Source organism: Mustelus asterias, chromosome 12 (genome assembly GCF_964213995.1).
Source record: "Mustelus asterias chromosome 12, sMusAst1.hap1.1, whole genome shotgun sequence".
NCBI classification, from domain to species: Eukaryota; Metazoa; Chordata; class Chondrichthyes; order Carcharhiniformes; family Triakidae; genus Mustelus; species Mustelus asterias.
The window spans coordinates 88,495,012-88,515,455 of NC_135812.1; the positions used below are offsets into that span (position 1 = coordinate 88,495,012).

Sequence of the window (20,444 nt, forward strand, 5' to 3'; positions counted from 1 at the left end):
GCTGGGGCGCATGCGCATTGAGGAAGGTTGGCGAGAGGGGGAGGCCATGGCGAGGTGTGCGCAGGCGCAGTGTGGACCGCGTAATCACGTCACTATTAACGCGTCACCGTGCGTAGCCCCGCCCCCCGCAGGCTCGGGGAGGTTCAGACACAGCGAGCAGCAGCAGCCGGGGTTAGATGTTATCAGACGGCAGGTGAGCGCCAGCTTGGCTCCCTTCGACCCTCCAGCCCGCCCACCCGCACCCTGGCAATCCAGCCCGTTATAACCCGCCGCCTCCCACCGTCCGGGGCCTGGGGGAAGAAGGGAGACGGGGGTGGGGTGGTCGAGTCGCAATGGGCGGCGGCCGGTCGGTCAGTCAGTCAGGGAAAGGCCTGGGCCTGTTAAACCCGGGTCAGGGGGAACAGAGAGAGGGCCTTCCTCAAGCCAGCACCCGGGAATGTGAGGCCTGGGGGCCGGATAGAGGCCGGGCGGCGGCGGCTGGAGCCCGGTCCCGGTCCCCCTCCCCCCCCCCCCCCCATTCGGCAGCGAAGGGCGGCTGAGGTACCGAGGCCCCAATGGCGCAGGCAGCAGCTTGTGTGGAAATAAATGTCCGCAGGAAGGCAGCCTGATGCTGGTCAGCCTCCTGTCATCCCCCTGCCTGCCTCCCGGCCCTTACTGCCGCCTCCAATGGAGGTTTGTTAAAGGGACCTCCCCCCCCCCCCCCTCCACCGTCAGGCCCCGACATGTATTGTCTTCAGCTCCTTTCTCCTCCTCCAATATGGTGGGTGGCAGCTCATTGTGAGTTGGGGCTTTGATCAATCTGCAGGGTACAAGTGATGTGTGTGCGCTCCTAGGGTGACTGCAGCCCCCCCCACCCACCAATAAATTAAGAAGTTGTCTCCTTTTTAAATCGCCTCTGGTGTTCATGTCGTCATCCGTTTTCCTAATTCATCCTGCATCACTCTTAGTTTCACTTTATTGTTCTTGGAATCTCTGGGTGGACACATTTATCCAGTGGTTTACTTACAGGCAAGCAATGAATATAAACCCTTTTGTACTAAATTACCAACTGTGTAAATTAAGGGTAATTTCCTCCCTCAGGATGAAAATGTTCTTAATCAAGGTATGTTGTGTCACGTTTCAACAAATTGAGAGATGCTCCCAAAATCTGATTTCCTATTTTGTGTTGGAGGTGGATTAGGGTGGGCTTGATTTCCCCTCTGGGCATTACCTACCTAGCTGCCCTTCTCATTATTTTGAGTATACTCACTAAACTACGGCTAGATAATTCCCTGTAGAAGGTAATGTCAAACATTGGTCAACCTCTTCCTGATGGGCATGTATTAAATGACAGGACATATTTGGTACTCCCAACAATCATATGTTTGAAAGTCAGAATTAATGGACAGCTAACTCAACCCCCATTGAGTACAATTTCAGCATCCCCAAAATTTTATTCAAGTTCTGCATTACAAAATAGGTCACTTGCTCTGTAGTGCTCTAAATATTTAGTTTCAAAGAACAAATCTTGGCAATCCCTCTGGCTTTTATCCACCAAGCTTTGCCTGACTGGTATGCAAACTGATGGTGCCAGTCTTTTTTGCTCGGGATGCAGATTTAAATTAGCACAGAATGGCCAGAAAAAAGTGTAAGAATTTTGCAAGTATGCGCCAGTTCATGGTTTCAAGCCCAAAGCTGATATTTTTAATTGAGCAGCAGTTGTATGATCTAACTTAGCAGAATTTGAGTCACTCTGGTGTAGTTATGAGTGTTCTGAGATGAGAATTTGTGCACCTGACATTTGTTATCTCATTTCTTAGTCTATAACAAAAGTGTTGAAAGCCCTGTGCAGTTGTTTTTCAAGAATAGCGCTTGGAAGCTGTATCCTACTGTCTCAGCTTTAAAACTGGGTCTGGTTCTCCAAACCTAAGCACCTTGTGTTCAGGTTTATTATTGTAGCCAAGTTTATCATTGAATCAAATCTTGTTGCAATAGGTGAGCATTTCCACTTTGCCAGCATCAGGCTGAGTTGCACCACATTTTAATACATGGTACTTAATACTATTTTGCAATTTGTTTCTAACCTCACATTTCCAGCTATCTCTTGGTAACTCCGACAAAGTACAATGCGCCACAAGTCAACATCTTTCTCGAAAGGTAGGGGAGTCTAAAACTAGAGGACATAGGTGAGAGGGGAGAGATACAAAAGGGTCCAGAGGGGCATTTTTTTCACAGAGTAGTGAGTCTCTGGAATGAGATGCCAAAGGCAGTACTAGAGGCGGGTACAATTTTGTATTTTGAAAAGCATTTCGATAGTTACATGGGTAAGATAGGTATAGAGGGATATGGGCCAAATGCAGGCAATTGGGAACTAGCTTAGTGGTAAAAACTGGGCGATATGGACAAGTTGGGCCAAAGGACCTGTTTCCGTACTGTAAACCTCTCTGACTCCAGAAAACCTCTTTCTGCACTATTGACACATTTCTGCTTCCATCATCTTTTCAAGGCGTATTGCTATTTACTTGTACCAATTAAGAGCCAAATTTAGATTTCACAATTTACTTTATCTATACAGTGGTCATGTCAAATGGTCTACTCTTATGTTATCCGAAGAGCCTTAGCTACATTCAACATTGTGTTCCAGAGATAAAGTGTGATGTTCCAGCAATGAATGATTTAGTCGAGTTACCAAAAAAATCACCATTATTTAGCTTAGGTTGTATTTGTTTATAATTCCTAGTAATCTTCCGTATAATTTTATTTAGGATAACGGGTGAAAAAGAGTCTCTGTTTAAAAATATGAAATATCCTTGGTGTTTATGACTGAATGTATTTTGCTGCATTTACACTGTATAGATACAGAATTTCTTCTTTAATTCCTTCACTTATAGGGGAATTGCTAAACCAAGCTGCTTAATGGAGGTTTTAGGATTGTAAAGTGCCAGTTAGATATTATGGGTTGAGATTGGTGCTACAACTATATCTGTACAGAAGTTCTGTAAGATTGGGGTTAGCACTGCTGCCTCTCAACGCCAGGGACCCGGGTTCGATTTCCGGCTTGGGCTGTCTGTGTGGAGTCTGCACATTCTACCCGTGTCTGCGTAGGTTTCCTCCAGGTGCTCCAGTTTCCTGGTTCGGTGCAATGGCCATGCTGAATTCTCCCACAGTATACCCGAACAGGCACTGGAGTGTGGCGACTAGGGGGTTTTCACAGTAATGTCATTGCAGTGTTAATGTAAGCCTACTTGTGACAATAATAAATAAACTTTATCTAGATTGTCATTTGGAAGGTGTAAATGAATGGCTAACCCCAATCTGGATCATGTTGTGTAGCCACATGACTGGATGGTCAAAGCTCTGTAAAATGAAAAAGAACATTTTTAGGAATAATTAGTTTTAAGTCAGTGATGGAATGCAATTGATCTTTGACAGATAAACTCAATTCAGGCAGCTTTTGCTTCAGCAGACAGGAAGGAGTGGAACTAAAGAAGTCTATAATATATTGCAATACTTGGCTGGAAAGGTCAATGATGTTGGAAATTTTCAGTGAGAAATGATTATATGAATAATATAAACATTTACCGATGAGTTCTGAGGTACAACTGTGTCCCGTAAGTGGACTGCCACGGTGAGTTGTAAGTAATATCATTTATGAAGCATGGAGAGTTCGATAAGACTCCTCGCTGTTGTTTATTTGGCTTGTCTCTTAAGATTGATTTGATTTCAGATTTCCACTATGCATCGAGATTTACAGCATGGAAACAGGCCCTTCGGCCCAACTTGTCCATGCCGCCCTTTTTATTTTTAAAACCCCTAAGCTAATCCCAAATGCCCGCATTTGGCCCATATCCGTCCATACCCATCATATCCATGTAGCTATCTAAATGCTTTTTAAAAGACAAAATTGTATCCGCCTCTACGACTACCTCAGGCAGCTTGTTCCAGACACTCAGCACCCTCTGTGTGAAAGAATTGCCCCTCTGGACCCTTTTGTATCTCTCCCCTCTCACCTTAAACCTATGCCCTCTAGTTTCAGACTCCCCTACCTTTGGGAAAAGATATTGACTATCTAGCTGATCTGTGCCCCTCATTATTTTATAGCCCTCTATAAGATCACCCCTCAGCCTCCTACACTCCAGAGAAAAAAGTCCCAGTCTATCCAGCCTATCATAACTCAATCCATCAAGTCCCGGTAGCATCCTAGTAAATCTTTTCTGCACTCTTTCTAGTTTAATAATATCCTTTCTATAATAGATGACTAGAATTGCACACAGTATTCCAAGTGTGGCCGTACCAATGTCTTGTACAACTTCAACAAGACATTCCAACTCCTTTTTTCAATGTTCTGACCGATGAAACCAAGCATGCCGAATGCCTCCTTCACCACCATTGCATGGTTGAAGCAACACACTAATGGGCTAGCCCTTAATTTACAAAATACTGATTATTTTAAACAATGGTGTTTGTGAGCACAAAGTAAAATCATTTTGCCATTTGACAATAGGATGGACATGTATGGAACTATAAAAATTAAAATGTAGTTAACAATCAAATTACAAGAGCATGGTTAAAATGTTTTTTAATATAGTGTGTCAGCAATGATAGAGCTCGTGACAATTCATCAATTGTCTTTTGAGGAAAGCAAGTAGTTTCACCAATGTACCACCCAACACAGAAGATCATTCTTTTAGTGATTAACTCGTATCCATAAGGACTATTGCAATTTGCGGGACAAAGACATTGGAGCTGGATATGGGGAGGATAATTGCAGAACTGCCAGACACATGCAATTTCCTGCACATCCCCTGCACATCTCCCTTAAACTTTGCCTCTCTCACCTTGAACCCGTGTTCCCTTGTAATTGACACTTCCACCCTTTGAAAAAGCCTCTGACTATTCACCCTGTTTATGCCCCTCATAATTTTTTAGATCTCTATTAGGTCTCCCCTCAGCCTCTGTCCTTCCAGTGGAAACAATCCTAGTTGATTCAAGCTCTCCTCGTAGCCAACACCCTCGAGACCAGGCAACATCCTGGTGAACCTTATTTGCACTCACTCCAAAGCTTCTACGTCCTTCTGATAATGTGGTGACCTGAACTGCACACAATACTCCAAATGCGGCCTAACCCGGATTTTATATTGCTGTCACATGATTTCCCGACTCCTGTACTCAATGCCCTGGTTGATGAAGGTTCATCATTTCCATAATATAAAATAGTCCCACAACTTCTAAATTTTAGCAGCTTTTCAAGTTTTTGACAAATGTCTCGATTGCTTTGAAGTTTGTGGTTGTGCAGGAGAAAAAAGCTCATTGCTCAGAGCATGATTTGGAAGCACTAATATAAGGTCAGAAAATGTAGCCAAATGTTTTTGCAGCTGATTCATGCCGTTCTTCAAGCTTTACCAACATTTTAAAGAGAAGACAAAAGAGTGAAACGTTAAATAATATATTGGGGCCAAACTACAATTGGAAAAACAGGAGAAAGCAAAGTCATTTCAAGTATGAATTTGGGTACAGCATGTACTTTCCAAGTGATGCAGACTGTTCATTTGTTTCATCGAAGGAAACATTCCTAAAACCATAAGATAGTTGAAGCATTCTAGAGGCTTGAGTTAAAGAAAGAATTTGCAATTGTCGTGCTTTTTACAATCTTGAGCTAACCCGAGATACATCCTAGGCAATGATATACCTTCGAAATGTAGTCATTGTTGTAACATAGGAAATGTGGCATCCAATCTGCATACAGCACGTTCTCACTAACAGTAGCAGGAATCACGACGAGATAGTGTATTTCAGGTGTTGTTTGAAGGATAAATAATGGCTCGGACCCAGAGGAGAACTCCTGCTCTTTCTCAAATAATGCTGTGGGATCTTTTCTGCCCACCCGAGAGGGCAGAACAGGCCTGAGTTTCATCTGAAAGGCAGCAGACACCTTGACAGTGCAGCACTCCCTCAACTAGAGTGTTGGGCTGGATTATCTGCTCTAGCAGGACACTATCGTCCTGTAATAAATGAAAACAACTGGGCCAGCTTTTCCATTGTATTTACTCGTTTCTGCTATGTGGATGTCAGTGGCACAGTCAGCTATTTTGTCGATCCCTAATTGCCTTTGAGAAGGTGGGAATGAGCCACATTCTTGAACCATTGCAGTCCATTTGGCGCAGGCAAGCCCGTTGTGCTGCTGGGGAATTCCAGGGTTTTGACCCCACGATCAAAGATACGAAAGAATGATACATTCCAAGTAATGGTGGTGTGTCTCGGCTCCACCCATTGAATGCAGCCAAAATGGACACTAAAGGAATGGGGATCAGGTGAGGAAAGTGGAGTTGAGGTAGATCCTATTGAAAGACAGCACAGTAAAGGAGCTGCATAACCTCCTATTTCATATTTTCTTAGGAAAGCAAGGTGTTGGAACATTTGCTCCATTCAGCATCTCTTTCCTGCTAAAACCCAGTGACAGGAGCGGGATCTGGTTAACTGTGAAGTAGAGGGAGTGGGGCCAAAATCTAGATTTAGCAGAGATCCAAATTCCTACTATTCTTGTTTTTCAATGGGAATCTGGGTGCTGGGCAGAACCAACTCAACCAGTCCTGGCAGCAAGATGAAGGTTGTTCCCCAAAGCCATGCTAACTGACCTCAAAATGATACGGGGGGCTGAGGGGGGTCATAACGCAACCACCTTCAGCAACTTACAAACCATTGCTGTGCACCATTTGGTTTTGGGCTGAACAACCGACAAAATCATCAGTTTTCTATGACACCAACTCCATGGGCTTCTTCTTTCATCATTAACTTCAATGCTGAGCTTGAATAACTTGCTATTCTAAATCTTGACAGCTTTATAATTTTGTACCCTTCATTTGAGGGCAGTCTTTTGGGAATCTCATGAACACCAGTGGTTAAGCTGAAGGAATTGTGCACTTAATAGGTGTTTGTAGATTTAAATTAAAGTGTTATTCTCTCTCTCTCTCTTCCACCACCCACCCCATTTCAGGAAGCGAAGACGGAACTGTAACGATGAAGAAAATCATTCTGTCCCACCGCCGAAACGTCTCAGCAACAATTCGTTTTTGCAGGATCTACCAAGAGACAGCTGGGACTGTGAGGTTAGAAACAAATTTCAAAATTGTAGTATTAAGTAGCATCCTGAGAACATTGTCCTTCAGTCAAATAGCCTGCCAAAGCTAACTGTCCATGAATATGTACTTGGTTGAGGTAATGGTTTGCTCCCGCTCCAGAACAAAACCCCAGCATATGTTAGTATCTTCAGGAATGAAGGAGGAAGCCGCAAAATATATATAACAGGACATATAAACCCCTTAATATTAAAGTGGGAATTGGATTTTAACCATGAACAGTGAGCTGCTTTGATAAACTTAAACGTCAATGTCTGCCTTTTTTTAAACCGATTTTTTTAGAAAGTATGTATGGGAAAGCTTTTACTAACTAGATTTTTCTCTGGAATGCTGCCCTACACAACATGCAATGAGTTTTAACTGCCCTTTGAAGGATATTCATGAAAGCATTAATTATGAAGATTGAATTCTGGGAACTGCATCATAATCTGGATAAATTAGAGTGGGTGAGGGACAGGAGTCTTTAATATTTGGGTGCCTTCATTTCAATTAGTTTACACGTTGAATGTGAACGCATTGGAGAGAGTGCAGAAGCGGTTTACAGCAATGGTTCCAGGGATGAGAAACTTGGGTCATGAGGAAAGATTGGAGAAGTTGCGACTGTTCTCCTTGGAGAAAAGAAGGCTTAAGGGAAGATTTGACAGAGATATTCAAAATCATGAGGGGACTGGGCAGAGTGGATGGGAAGAAACTGTTCCTGCTCATGCAGTTGATGTTGTCTACATGGGCTTTAGCAAGGCCTTTGACAAGGTACCGCATGGTAGGTTGTTGCATAAAGTTAAATCTCATGGGATCCAGGGTGAGGTATCTAAATGGATACAAAATTGGCTTCTTGACAGATGCCAGAGGTTGGTTGTAGAGAGTTGTTTTTCAAACTGGAGGCCTGTGACCAGCGGTGTGCCTCAGGGATCAGTGCTGGGCCCACTGTTGTTTGTCATTTATATTAATGATTTGGATGAGACTATAGGGGGCATGGTTAGTAAGTTTGCAGATGACACCAAGATTGGCATAGTGGACAGTGAAGAAAGTTATCTCCAATTGCAATGGGATCTTAATCAATTGGGCCAGTGGGCTGACGAATGGCGGATGGAGTTTAATTTAGACAAATGCGAGATGATGCATTTTGGTAGATTGATCCAGGGCAAGACTTACTTAGTTAATGGTAGGGCGTTGGGGAGAGTTACAGAACAAAGAGATCTAGGGGTACAGCTCATAACTCCTTGAAAGTGGAGTCACAGGTGGACAGAGTGGTGAAGAAGGCATTCAGCATGCTTGGTTTCATCGGTCAGAACATTGAATACAGGAATTGGGACGTCTTGTTGAAGTTGTACAAGACATTGGTAAGACCACACTTGGAATACTGTGTGCAATTCTGGTCACCCTATTATAGAAAGGATATTAAACTAGAAAGAGTGCAGAAAAGATTTACTAGGATGCTATCGGGACTTGATGGATTGAGTTATAAGGAGAGGCTGAATAGACTTTTTTCTCTGGAGCGTAGGAGGCTGAGGGGGTAACCTTATAGAGGTCTATAAAATAATGAGGGGCACAGATCAGCTAGATAGTCAATCTCTTATCCCAAAGATAGGGGAGTCTGAAACTAGAGGGCATAGGTTTGTGAGGGGGGAGAGATACAAAAGTGTCCAGAGGGGCAATTTTTTCACACACAGGGTGATGAGTGTCTGGGACAAGCTGCCAGAAGGAGTACTGGAGGCAGGTACAATTTTATCTTTTAAAAAGCATTTAGATAGTTACATGGGTACAATGGGTACAGAGGGATATGGGCCAAATGGGGGCAATTGGGATTAGCTTAGGGGTTTAAAAAAAAGGGTGGCATGGACAAGTTGGGCAGAAGGGCCTGTTTCCATGCTGTAAACCTCTGATTCTATGAAAGGATTGAAAATGAGAGGGCATAGATTTAAAGTGATTTGCAGAAGAAGCAAATGTGATTTGAGAAAAAGCTTTTTCACACGAGTGGTTTGGGTCTGGAATGCACTGCATGAAGGTGTGGTGGAGGCAGGCTCAATCACGGCATTCAAGAGGGCATTAGATGATTTGAATAGAAACGATATGCAGGGGTACAGGGAAAAGGCAGGAGAATGGCACTTAATCGTAATGCTTATCAGGAGAGCGGGTGGAGATACAATGGGCCAAATGGCCTTTCCCTGCACCATAATAATTCTGCTTTTTTCTCAGTGGGTAGAAGCCCATTCTCACAACTGACCACGTGATCATTGCAAGAAAACAGTTGCCACAGCAACTTTGCAGCAAGTTCTAGGTGGTGTTGTTGTCATCCTCTAAATATGGTTTGAAAAGACTGTCTTAACCATAGAATTTGTACGTGAAATATGATGGTCTGAAGATGTTCTGTTCCTGCTCTTCATCCAGACAAATAATAACTTTGATAATTCAGCAAACAATTTCGTTAAACACCCTTATCCATAATATTTTTATCTTGAAGAAAGTTTGGGGTTGGAAGGATGGCACGCCATTCCTGGAGTCCATCCCATACAGTGTTAGGAACTCTGCTCTTCCTGACATTAACAACATTGACATTGGTGTACAGAGCACAACTTCAAAATTTCCAGGTGACACCAACCTTGAAAGTATTGTGAACCATGAAAGGTTGAGAGTAGATTTGATAGAGATGTTCAAACTCAATAGGGATCTAGACAGTGTCATTCGGGAGAAACTGTTCCCATTGGTGGAAGGATCGAGAACCAAGTGATTGGCCAAAGAAGCAATGGCGGCACAAGGAAAAGCCTTGTATGCAGCAAGTTGTTTGGGTCTGGAACGTACTGCCTGACTCTGTGGTAGAGGCAGATTCACACAGTGAGTGGCTAGGATCTGGAATATGCTGCCTGAGAGTGTGGTAAAGGCAGATGCAATCATGGCTTTCAAAAGGATTATTTTCCGGAAAGGAAAAATTTGGAAATGGGTTATAGAGAAAGGCAGGGGAGTAGGACACGGTGAGTTGCTCTTGCCGAGAGCCAGCATGAACATGGCAAGTTAAATGGCCGCCTTCTGTGCTGTAATGTCCTAAGTGAATTGAAATAGACAAAACATTGGGCCTCCCCATCAACTTCCTGTGTTTCATCCAGTACATCCAGGCACCGTGATAAGAATAATTGGCTTCATTTCTTCCTAGCTAAGAAGAAATTTGAATTGTAGGAGCAAACTGCTATCTGCTGAATATTGTCTTTTGTTATCCAATTAGTAACATTGGTCTTTTTGAGGGTTTCTTTAACATTTTGATAATATATAGGATGCAGCTGAAGGTAATTACAACAACACACAGATACTTGGAGAATTGGTGTTTGATAAACAGTGGCTGATGTTGGAGACGTTCTGTAGCAACTCCAGTTTAACATATTTATAGCTATCGCTGCAATTCCACAGGGAAGGTGATGCTGTTTGAGAGATGATTCGACATCAAGAGGACATGCTGCGGAAATCCGCAAAAGTACTATTTCCTACAGAGGTGTAACCAGTAACTCTGGTATTAATGTCAAGTTGACTCAAGTACTAGTAACTTAGGTTAGTGAAATTGGAAATTGAGATAAATCAAGCTTGCAAGCTGTTGATTACCTGGCTCAGGTTCCTGGTTATAGTGTGTCATATTGCACAGAGAGTGCATTTTGTCTGCTGTTGATTTTGGCTCCTTTGAACTTTCCAATCCAGGAGGATTACAAAACTGTGTTTCGCCGTTTGGGGAATTTGGGATTTAGGTTTACCAGCAAGGGATTTTTCCAATCTTAAAGCAGTGGGAAATTCAAAAAGTGAAAGAAACAACATAAGAAACAGTAGTGAGCCAGCAACGATGAGTGGATGGTGGAGTGGGGTAGGCAGCATTAGTGAGTACATAATAGAGGGGGGTGGGAGGGGGAGTCTCATGTGACTGCCACATGCAGACTAGTCTGCCTGGATATGGAAGTAGTTTCCCTCCACCTTGCCAAACGTAGCAGATGTCGACTTAGGAGTCAGAATTCCTAATGACTCCCACCATTGCCTGTCCCACTCTTTCCTCAGCTGTCTTTACTAACTTCTTGTTCTAGTGTAATTATGCTGATAATCAGCTTGATCGTGTAATGTTACCTGCCCAGCTGTGTTTCTTGACTTAAAGTATTTAATTTTTTAATGTTGAAGGTTACCATTTAGGCTGCTGCCTAAGTTCTGAATTTACACGTTGCACTGGTTATGGGGAAATATGTAAAAGTATGCTGCAGCCACTAACTGTTCTTACATTTCTACAAAAGAATGTCTTGTTTCTCATTACTTGTGGATGGTATTGGTATTGCCAGGAGGTTTCTGACAATTCACGATAGATAGGCACAGGATGTGCAAAATGCTATGAGGGAATGTGCATATTTAACTTCAGCTGTGTGCACAATGCCTGTTAGAGTAGCATTTTAGAGTTTTTCTCTAAATTTCTTTTCTTCCTGCAGTCCTCAAGCAGTGACAGCAGCAGTATAGTCAGCAGTCCTGACAGACCGAATGGACACTTAGCAGCCGATGCCATACTAAGCCGGACCAAGCCAGGCAACAGCTCGACTATGCTTCAGTTTTCTGATTCCAGCGAACCGTCTGCACAAGGCCCGTACTTCCAAATCAATCAGATCCTGAGAGAGGCACACTTCTATAGCTTACATCAGCGTGGACACCAAACGTGACCAGAATGTGGAACTGTGTGCCTTCAATGAAGGACAGGGACTGTAAATGTAATCTTTTGGAGTGGATGTTTGTACTTAGATGATTTAAATTGCACAATCTTTTCCCTTTTTTGCTCCATTTGGTTAAAAATTTAACATCTCTTCACTCTTTAAATGCCCTTGGAGAAATGTAATATCAAAATTGTGGGGACTATAATAGCACAACTGTAGCTTTGATTGCTTCATTTACCCTGTCTGGCACAATTCTAACTCACTAAATCTGTTCACTGGAATTAATCTGCATATGAGCTAAGTCCTCCAGTGATGTTGCAACAGGGGTTGTTGAAGGAACAAGAAGAAGATGATTATCTTTCAAATGCAGTAGTGTCAACTTGGTCTAAGAAGCTTTTTTTGCATTCCCACTGCATTTTACGAAATATGAATCTGGATTTCGACCAGTTTTGAAGGTCTTTTAAAAATGATCTCCTGTATTAGGCTTACAGCAATTTCTCTGCTATTTTACAACCGGCTTTTCCTTGAGAGACTCTGTAGCTGCAAACTTCCACTGATTGTGAAATTGCAATCGTTGTTCAGAGGATGAAGCAAATACAGTAGTGGAATTTATGCAATTACTGGAGTAAAGTCTAATGCCTCTGCAGATCTCTTAGATCAGAGATTCCTATGGGGCTGGTATAAAGATTTGATCTTAGAACCTGTTTAATCAAAAAACGTCAAGATGGGTTCTGTTAATCTAGGTTTATATTCTTCTTTGTATAGTTCTGGGATTGCATTTGATACAGATGATTTTAACCTGTACTAAACCTGAACACATCCTTAAATGCAAATATAGCTTAAAAATTGTATAAATTCTGGCTTCAGTTATAAGCAGTTTCTGGATGTCTGTATTTTGCAGCTTTTACATGCGAGTGTAATTGGTGTGAGACAGACAGCTGTTGTGAGCTTCCTTAGTGGCTGAGTGAGTGCATTGTGAATAGCTGAGTCACACTGACCATGAAGGTTTGATCCCTGGCCTGCATTATTAATTGTTGGGACAACAGTATAGGTTCTACTGATGGAGAACCAAATGTGCATGCAGCAACAGGTTCAAGCACAGTACAGCATGAGGTTCAGCTGCTGTAACCCCTGTGTCAAATAGGCTACAGACAGCTAGGTGGCATACCAAAGGATGCCTTTGGAACTGTATCCTAGCTCGGAGCCACACCTTTCAGGGGGGTGCAAGGGGTAGTTGCAAAAAGAAAGTAAAAGATCAAAATAACTGTCTTCTATTTTTAGTTATTTGTATGTTAAGATTGGGTAAAAGTGTAACACAGGTATGACACAGTTAATGACATTCCTAATTATTCGAGCAAACCTCAGGGTACACATGCCTGACTCTTGATTTGGAATGGGGCTGGGAATTTTTTGTTTGTCAGGGATTTTTTTTTTTAATTTGTTCTAGAGTCTGAGATTTTATTTTATTTGTAAGCCTAAAGTTACCAAGTTTTAACATTCAGAAGCGAGTACAAAAAATTATTGTAACCATTTATGTTCAATAAAATTAATGAGATCATTTGAAATGTAGTCAAGAATCCAGTGATGTGGAAGCCCACCATACATGAACAGAATCTTTCATAAAATCTCCAGCGCTAACTAGTCATGAAATCTGGTATTGATGTCCAAGACATTTTTCCAACCTACGACTCCATCTTTGTATATACTGTTTGCAGTGAAGCGCACAGGTTGAGTTTCGAACAATTTATTCAGAATTGTATAGGATATGATACTTGACATTCTTGGCCAATTGTGAAAGTAACTTGACTCTGCTAAAATGTGTCTGATACTTATGACCAGTGATTTACTGATAAATAAATCCATCAAGTTGAACTTTTTTAATGGTTTGAGAGTTTTACATTCCAATTACACTGTTTTATTTTTCAAAAAATCACTGATCAATTTAACCTGGAACAATTAACTTTATATTTAAGATGTACTTTATCTCCAAACTGGTACAAATGTTGATGGATAACCAAGGAGTTGGTCTTCTGGACGACAGGTAAAATGCTGTATTGACAACAATTTTTTTTAGTCTGTGAAAATTAGAATTTCTTCTGGTGACTGAACTTGAGTAACACAGTTGTCTTTTTGAACATCTAAGACAGTATTATGCCAAAACTCAGATCCACAATTGCAACCAATGCATTTTCAAGGAATGTTCTTGAAAATGCTGTGTAATTCCTTACAGTGACCTGCTTTTCATTATATCATGTGATGCATGCACATCTGAGGCAGCGAGAAAATAAACTTCCCGGAAACTAGTTCTATTAAAAGTAGAGATGTTTTGTTTGCTGTGTTAAAAATGGTTTTGATCTTACCCCAATTGCAATTTTTTTCCGGTAAAGCAGTAAAAAGGGGAAAATACTACTTAATTTTAGCTCAATCAGCATTACATAGGAATTTAGTAGAGCAGAATGTCTATGAAGGGCCACTGTTGAAAAGGAAGCAAGCTGCATGATGAGTATTGTGCATTTGGACCTTAAATATGGGAATTTGCAACCTTTCAGAACAGTTCCTGGTGGATAGTAGGCACAAATGTGGCATTTTAACCTGGTTTGTCGCCATCAGCTACTTTGCTTCTTGAATCTCAATCAATTTGGAACCAGTGAAAATAGTTTGGGACTTTTTTTTTTGCTTGCCTTATCCAACACACCTTAAGTGGGTTTGCAATTTGGAGTTCAAATTTAGTGTTCCGGATTAAAAATGAATATGTCTGACATTTAAGATCATGGCTGTTTAAGACCTCATATTGTTAAAGCCAAAAATGCATCTGTTTCTTATAGGAGATTCAAGTTTCTTTTTGAGAGGAATCCATTTCTTGCTTTCAACAATTTTGAAATAAAATTTATTTTACCTAAATTGCTGATGACTCAAGTCTTTGATTTCAGAGTTATTGAAAGCACTGTCAATTTTATGATGCTGCACCTTTTCAACTTGTTTAGCCTTGAGATGCCATTGGTTCTGTGCTTTGTGAAAATATGATGGAGCTTGGTAAAGTAATTATGATGTACTTCACAACCTTTGAATATAATTTAAGTAATTGTTAGTCAAGACACTTGAGACAAGGGAGTTAAAATGTGTTTTCTTAACATCAACCTTTGGTCTTTTTAAAGATAGAGGATTGAGATATGTGGCAATGTTAGATTTGATATCATGGAAAAAAATTAACTGCTTCACTAAACCAAGGTGAGGGTTCTCTTGCAGAAGGAAAGGGCAAGTCGAATTGATAGCTAGCTAGGTGGTGACTTGTGCACTGAATTACAGGAATATAATGGATAGAAAAACTCTACAAATACTAATGTGGACATATTTGAAAATTAACTTGTGTTTAGGGATCTTCGTGCATTGTCCTCATCTCTGGATATAGGTTCCAATGTGGTTTAGCTTTGGTTGCAACAGAGCGTTTTGATTTTTGTTAATACAGATTTCATAGTTACTGGGATGACTGACACCAGGATGCATATGGAGAGAGCTGTTTGGAAAACAAATCTTGCAGGTGCAGTAACTTGGGTTTAAGGGACACTTGATGTTGACAGAGATGTGCCCATGCCAAGTTTGATTCTAACTGACTTGCAAAAACAATCAGAAAATGTACCGTCAAATGAACTGCATTTCATGGTTGCCACTTATCTCGACATCACAAAAACAGATTATCTGGCTGTTATCACAGTGCTATTCATGGTAGTTTGCTGTGTGCAAATTGGCTGCTGCGTTTCCTCCAAGTGATTACATTTCAAAATGTATTCCGTTAGCTGTTAAGCACTTTCAGAAGTCCAGCAGTTGTGATAAATGGTCAAACCGAATTCCACTGCTTCCCTGGTGTAGTGGCCAGCTCATCCGCAGTTGCTGGCTTGAGCACACATGGCAACCGAACTTAGGTTTAATTCACCTTCAGTAATGTTGGCTTTCCTTCTGATACCCTCCACCATAGCTGAGAGCCTAGACACAAGAAATAGGAGCAGTAGACCATACTGCCCAGCTATTTGATATGATCATGGTCTTTAACGCCATTTAACAACCTGTTCCCCATATATCTTGATTCTGTGAAACACCAAAAGTCTATCCCAGTCTTAAATGTATTCAACATCGGAGCATCCACAATCCTCAGGTAGACTATTCCAAAGATTCACAGAGAAGCAATTTTTCCTCATCTCAGTCCTAAATAATCAGCCCCTCATCCTTAGATTGTGTTCCTATGTTTTAGATTCCCCAACAAGCAGAAATGATCTTTGGGCATCAATCTTATCAATCCCCTTCAGAATCTTGTCTGTTTCTAAAGATCGCTTCTCATTCTTCTAAATGCCAGAGAATATAGGCCCAATTTACTCAGCCTCTCATCATTGAACAATTCCCTCATCCCAGGTACCAATTTAGTGAACCTTCACTGTATTGTCTCCAGTGCAAGTATTTTTTTGTTCATGGGATGTGGGCACCGCTGAACCAGCATTCATTGCCCATCCCTAATGTCCTGAACTGAATGGCTTGTTAGGCATTTCAGAGAACATTGACATGGATCTGGAGTCACATCTGGGCCAGATCAGTTAAGGATGGCAGATTTCCTTCTCTAAAGGGCAACTGGCAATAGTTTAATGATTGTCATTAGATTTTTAATTGCAGATTTTTATTCAACTTTCAACATTTGCTACGGTGGGATTCAAACTCGGGTCCGCAGGTCGGGGTCTCTGGATTACTAGTCCGGTGACAATACAACTATGCCATTATTGTACATCTTTCCTTAGATATGGAGACCAAAACTGCATACAGTATTCCAGATGTAGTCTTACCAAAGTCCTGCACAATTGTAGCAAGACTTCTTTATCCCTGTCCTCCCATCCTCTTAGAATAACTTCTTATTCATTCTTGGGATGTGGGCATCACTGGCTATCTCCAATTGCCCTTGAGAAGGTGCTAGTGAGCTGGCACCTTGAACTGCTGCAGTCCATGTGGTGCAGGTACACTCAGTGCTGTTAGGGAGTTCTGGGATTTTGACCTGTGACAGTGAAGGAATGACAATATATTTCCAAGTGAGGGTAGGGGGTAGCTTGGTGGGGAACTTCCAGGTAGTAGTGACCCTAAGTGTTTGCTCCCCTTGTCCTTCTAGTAGTCATGGATTTGGAAAATGCCATCTGAGGAGGCTTGTAAGTTCCTGCAGTGCATCATCTAGATGGTACATACTCCTGTCACTGTGCTTCGGGGGTGGAAGGAGTGAATTGTTTGTGGATGGGCTGTTTTGTCCTTGACAGTGTCAAGCTTCTTGAATGTTGTTGGAACTGCACTCTTCCAGGCAAGTGTATTCTATCACACGTCTTCTGCCTTGTAGATAGCAGATAGGCTTTGGGGAATCAGGTGGTGAGCTATTCTCCCCAGGATTCCTAGTTTTTGACCTGGTCTTGTAACCATGGTATTTATACGGCTAGTTCAGTTTCTGGTCAATGGTAACTCCAAATTATTGATGATAGGGTATTCAGTGATGGTAAAGCCTTTAAAGGCCAAAATGCCGTTAGCCTTTTTAATCGCTTGCTGTACCTGCATGCTAACTTTGTGTTCTTTGTACAAGTACACCCAAGTCTCTCTGAAAATCAACATTTACAGGTTTTACTCTTCTAAAATATCCTACTTTTCTTCCGACCGAAGTGAATAACCTAACATCATTGCCATCTTGTTGCCCAATCACAAGCTGTCTATATATCTTTGCAGCCTCACAGCCTCCTCCCCACAGCTTACCTTTCCACCTAGCTTTGTATTGTCAGTAAATGCAGAAACATTACTTTCTCTTCATCTAAGTCATTAAGATAGATTGCAAGTTCCTGCAGCACTCCACTAGTCACAGCCTTCCAACTTGAAAATGCCCACTTGGATTCCTGTCCATTAATCAATCATCTTTCCATGCTAACATATTACTCCAACTCCATGAGCTCTTATCTTGTCTATTAACCTTATACGTGGTACCTTATCAAATGCGGTTTGCAAATCCAGGTATGCTACATCTACTGGTTATCCTTTGTTCTAGTTATGTTCTCAAAAAAACTAAAATTTATCAGTTTCACTTTTGAAAAATCATGTTGACTTGTTTTAATGATGATGTATTGTTCTAAGCCTCCAGATAACTCCCCCACCAAATGCCCGTCAAAGTTGTACAAATTACAAATACTACAGGTATGGTCTGGGGTTGTAATGCATTCCACAGATACCCACATGTTGTAATTATGAGATTACACAAACCAACCAGAGGTATACAGTGGAAGCAATGAGGTATCACAATTTAGTTCAGCACTGAATTTTCTCCCAACCACCTGGCTCTACCTTACCTCATCTTTCACTGTTAAAAATCTTCATTGGTACCTCTCTTTAGTCGTCATCTCCCCCCACCCTGAGATTTTTGTCAGTTCTGCTCAGTGTCCCGCCAGTTGGCAGCTCCAAAATGGCAAACACATATTCCCCTTATGCAGTCTCCAAAAATTCAGAGTTTCACCCTTCATGGCACGGTGGCACAGTAGTTAGCACTGCTGCCTCACAGCGCCAGGGACCCGGGTTCAATTCCCGGCTTGGGTCACACTATGTGGAGTTTGCACATTCTCCCTGTGTCTGTGTCGGTTTCCTCCCACAGTCCAAAGATGTGCAGGTTAGGTGGACTGGCTATGCTAAATTGTCCCTTAGCATCAGGGGGATTAGCTGAGGTAAATAGATGGGGTTGTGAGGATAGGGCCTGGGTGGGATTGTGGTCGGTGCAGACTCGATGGGCCAAATGGCCGCCTCCTGCACTGTGAGATCCTTTGATCTATGATTAAAGATAATTCAATATCATCTTTGGCTGTGACATTTCACTGACAACAGAATTTGGTTTGGCTTTAAACACGAGGTGTGAAACGTAAAGGTTAAGTTACAACAACTTTCAGTGCAACATTAAAAATGGTACTTTTATTAATCAGCAGCAGTTGTAATACATTGAAACCACTCTGTTAACTTGATTAGGCACAGTCTTCAGAAATGAGAATCTTATTTTCACACACCTGCATCAAGCAGCTGGCACAGTGACAAGTTGGCAGCACAACACAATCATTGAAATCTGCACTTGCCCTGTTTTCATTTTATAGTATTTAGTATCATACTCTTTCAAAGCATGCTTTGGTTGTTATACAATGTGATGTGAAATCAAATATATATCTTCCAATTTAATTGATGTAAAATAACAATTTGCATTCCACAAACACACTGTTCCTGAAGTACGCTGTGGAAGAATGTATGACATCTAATTAATTATAGTTTTGCAAACAAATTGAACGTTGGACAGCCACCTTAAGCAGTCACGTTTAAAACTGCTGTTTCGGTTGGCTTGAAGGCACAAAGTTTATCATTTGAATTCAATAGTGACTCATCTTCAGCTGCCAGTTTTGTTCTAAAGTTGGCTGCTTGATAGTGTCTCCGATATCACCACAAACGCTAGATTCTACAATCAGGATTCTGATAAACAGAACCTATCTGTGGGAACAAAATCTAAAATAACTTGTGTGCGAAAGTGCCATACCGGTTTCATTTTGGTTGAAGGTTGAGTGACTATTCAGATGCTGTGTGAAGAAGAGGATGTATTAAGAAAGGAGAATACAGATGTCTGGTTACATTCAGAGTCAGTTTGTCCTCGATCACTATGTGGTATCTTCACCTCAGTTGTACCGCATACCGGTATTTTATTCTGTTCTGCTGAAATGTGCATTTCTCTGGACGATCCTTGGTTAATGCAGGGCTTCAGAAGTGGAGCAGGTGTTGCATGTACCACCAGAACCATATCAGCAAACAAAGAGAGTTTAGTGTCTGTTGTGTCTTCAGAAGCTGTGCTCTGGCCCTGTGCAGATTGTGGTCTGGGGTCTGCAGTTCTCTTGTGCTGTTCACAGTGAGAGTTTTGTTCAGTCACAGAAGTTAGTGTTACAGCTTCTGAATGCGGTTGATGTTTTTCAGGGTCCGCTGCACAGGATGAAATTTCAGTCACCTTTTCTGTATGTTGAGTTTTAACCTCTGGTGCTGAAAGGGATGGAAATAGCGGGCTCTGGTTTTCCTGCGAGGCTGAGCTTCCTTGTGACCGTGGAGGTGAACATAGAGATGATCCTGGTTTTTTCTCCAATAGTGAAATCTTCTCCAATCCAGGAGGGCAATGTAATGGTTCAGTCAATGTTTTCCCTTTCTGCCCTGAAGTGAAGTTGGTTAAAGGTGTCACAGTATTACATGGCAGGGTGTCACGGGAAATAGCCAGAGCGATTTCTGAGGCCGAGCCCCGAGTTACCGCCTTGCTCCCATCCAAAGCCTGAAACTGCCTCAGAATCTTTAAAAAAAAAATGAACAAAATGTTTACATTATTTGTACCTTTTACAATTGTACCTTGGCACCTCTCTCGGTGTGCACTACCAGGATTTTCTGCCTCCCACAATGACAGTCTTTATCCCATGCAAATGCTGACCGATTTAAAAATAAAAACTTTCTCTTCCAATTTCATCATCTTGATAGCAGCAGCAACAAGCGTTTTAATAGTACTGCTTTTAAAGTATTAAGACACGGCAAGGCGTTTTTCCCCTTCTGTCCTCCATACCATGTCACTTCTCAGGAGAACAATGGTATAGGATTGGAGTTTTCCCTA

General features: G+C 41.7%; 2 protein-coding genes across 4 annotated transcripts in view; one reads left to right on the forward strand and one right to left on the reverse strand.

The window, feature by feature from the left end:
• The first annotated feature begins 91 nt into the window (after positions 1 to 91).
• Positions 92 to 14,674, forward strand: LOC144501656 (protein VCF1). 2 transcript variants are annotated; one of them, XM_078225569.1, is made up of 4 exons: positions 130 to 193; positions 3,412 to 3,607; positions 6,974 to 7,085; positions 11,561 to 14,674. In XM_078225569.1, the coding sequence occupies exons 2-4, from the start codon at positions 3,564 to 3,566 to the stop codon at positions 11,783 to 11,785; spliced, it is 381 nt and encodes a 126-aa protein (XP_078081695.1). In that variant the 5' UTR covers positions 130 to 193; positions 3,412 to 3,563; the 3' UTR covers positions 11,786 to 14,674. The 2 variants fall into 2 exon arrangements, with proteins under 2 accessions (XP_078081696.1, XP_078081695.1); XM_078225570.1 differs by lacking the exon at positions 3,412 to 3,607 and having other exon boundaries at positions 92 to 193.
• Positions 14,675 to 18,711: 4,037 nt separating this feature from the next.
• The window catches only part of tepsin (TEPSIN adaptor related protein complex 4 accessory protein), a 33,939-nt gene continuing 32,206 nt past the window's right edge, over positions 18,712 to 20,444 (reverse strand). For both annotated transcript variants that reach the window (XM_078225576.1, XM_078225577.1), the window contains exon 13: positions 18,712 to 20,132. In XM_078225576.1, coding sequence (XP_078081702.1) covers positions 19,377 to 20,132 — 756 coding nt within the window. In that variant the 3' untranslated portion in view covers positions 18,712 to 19,376. The remainder of the gene's footprint in view (positions 20,133 to 20,444) is intronic.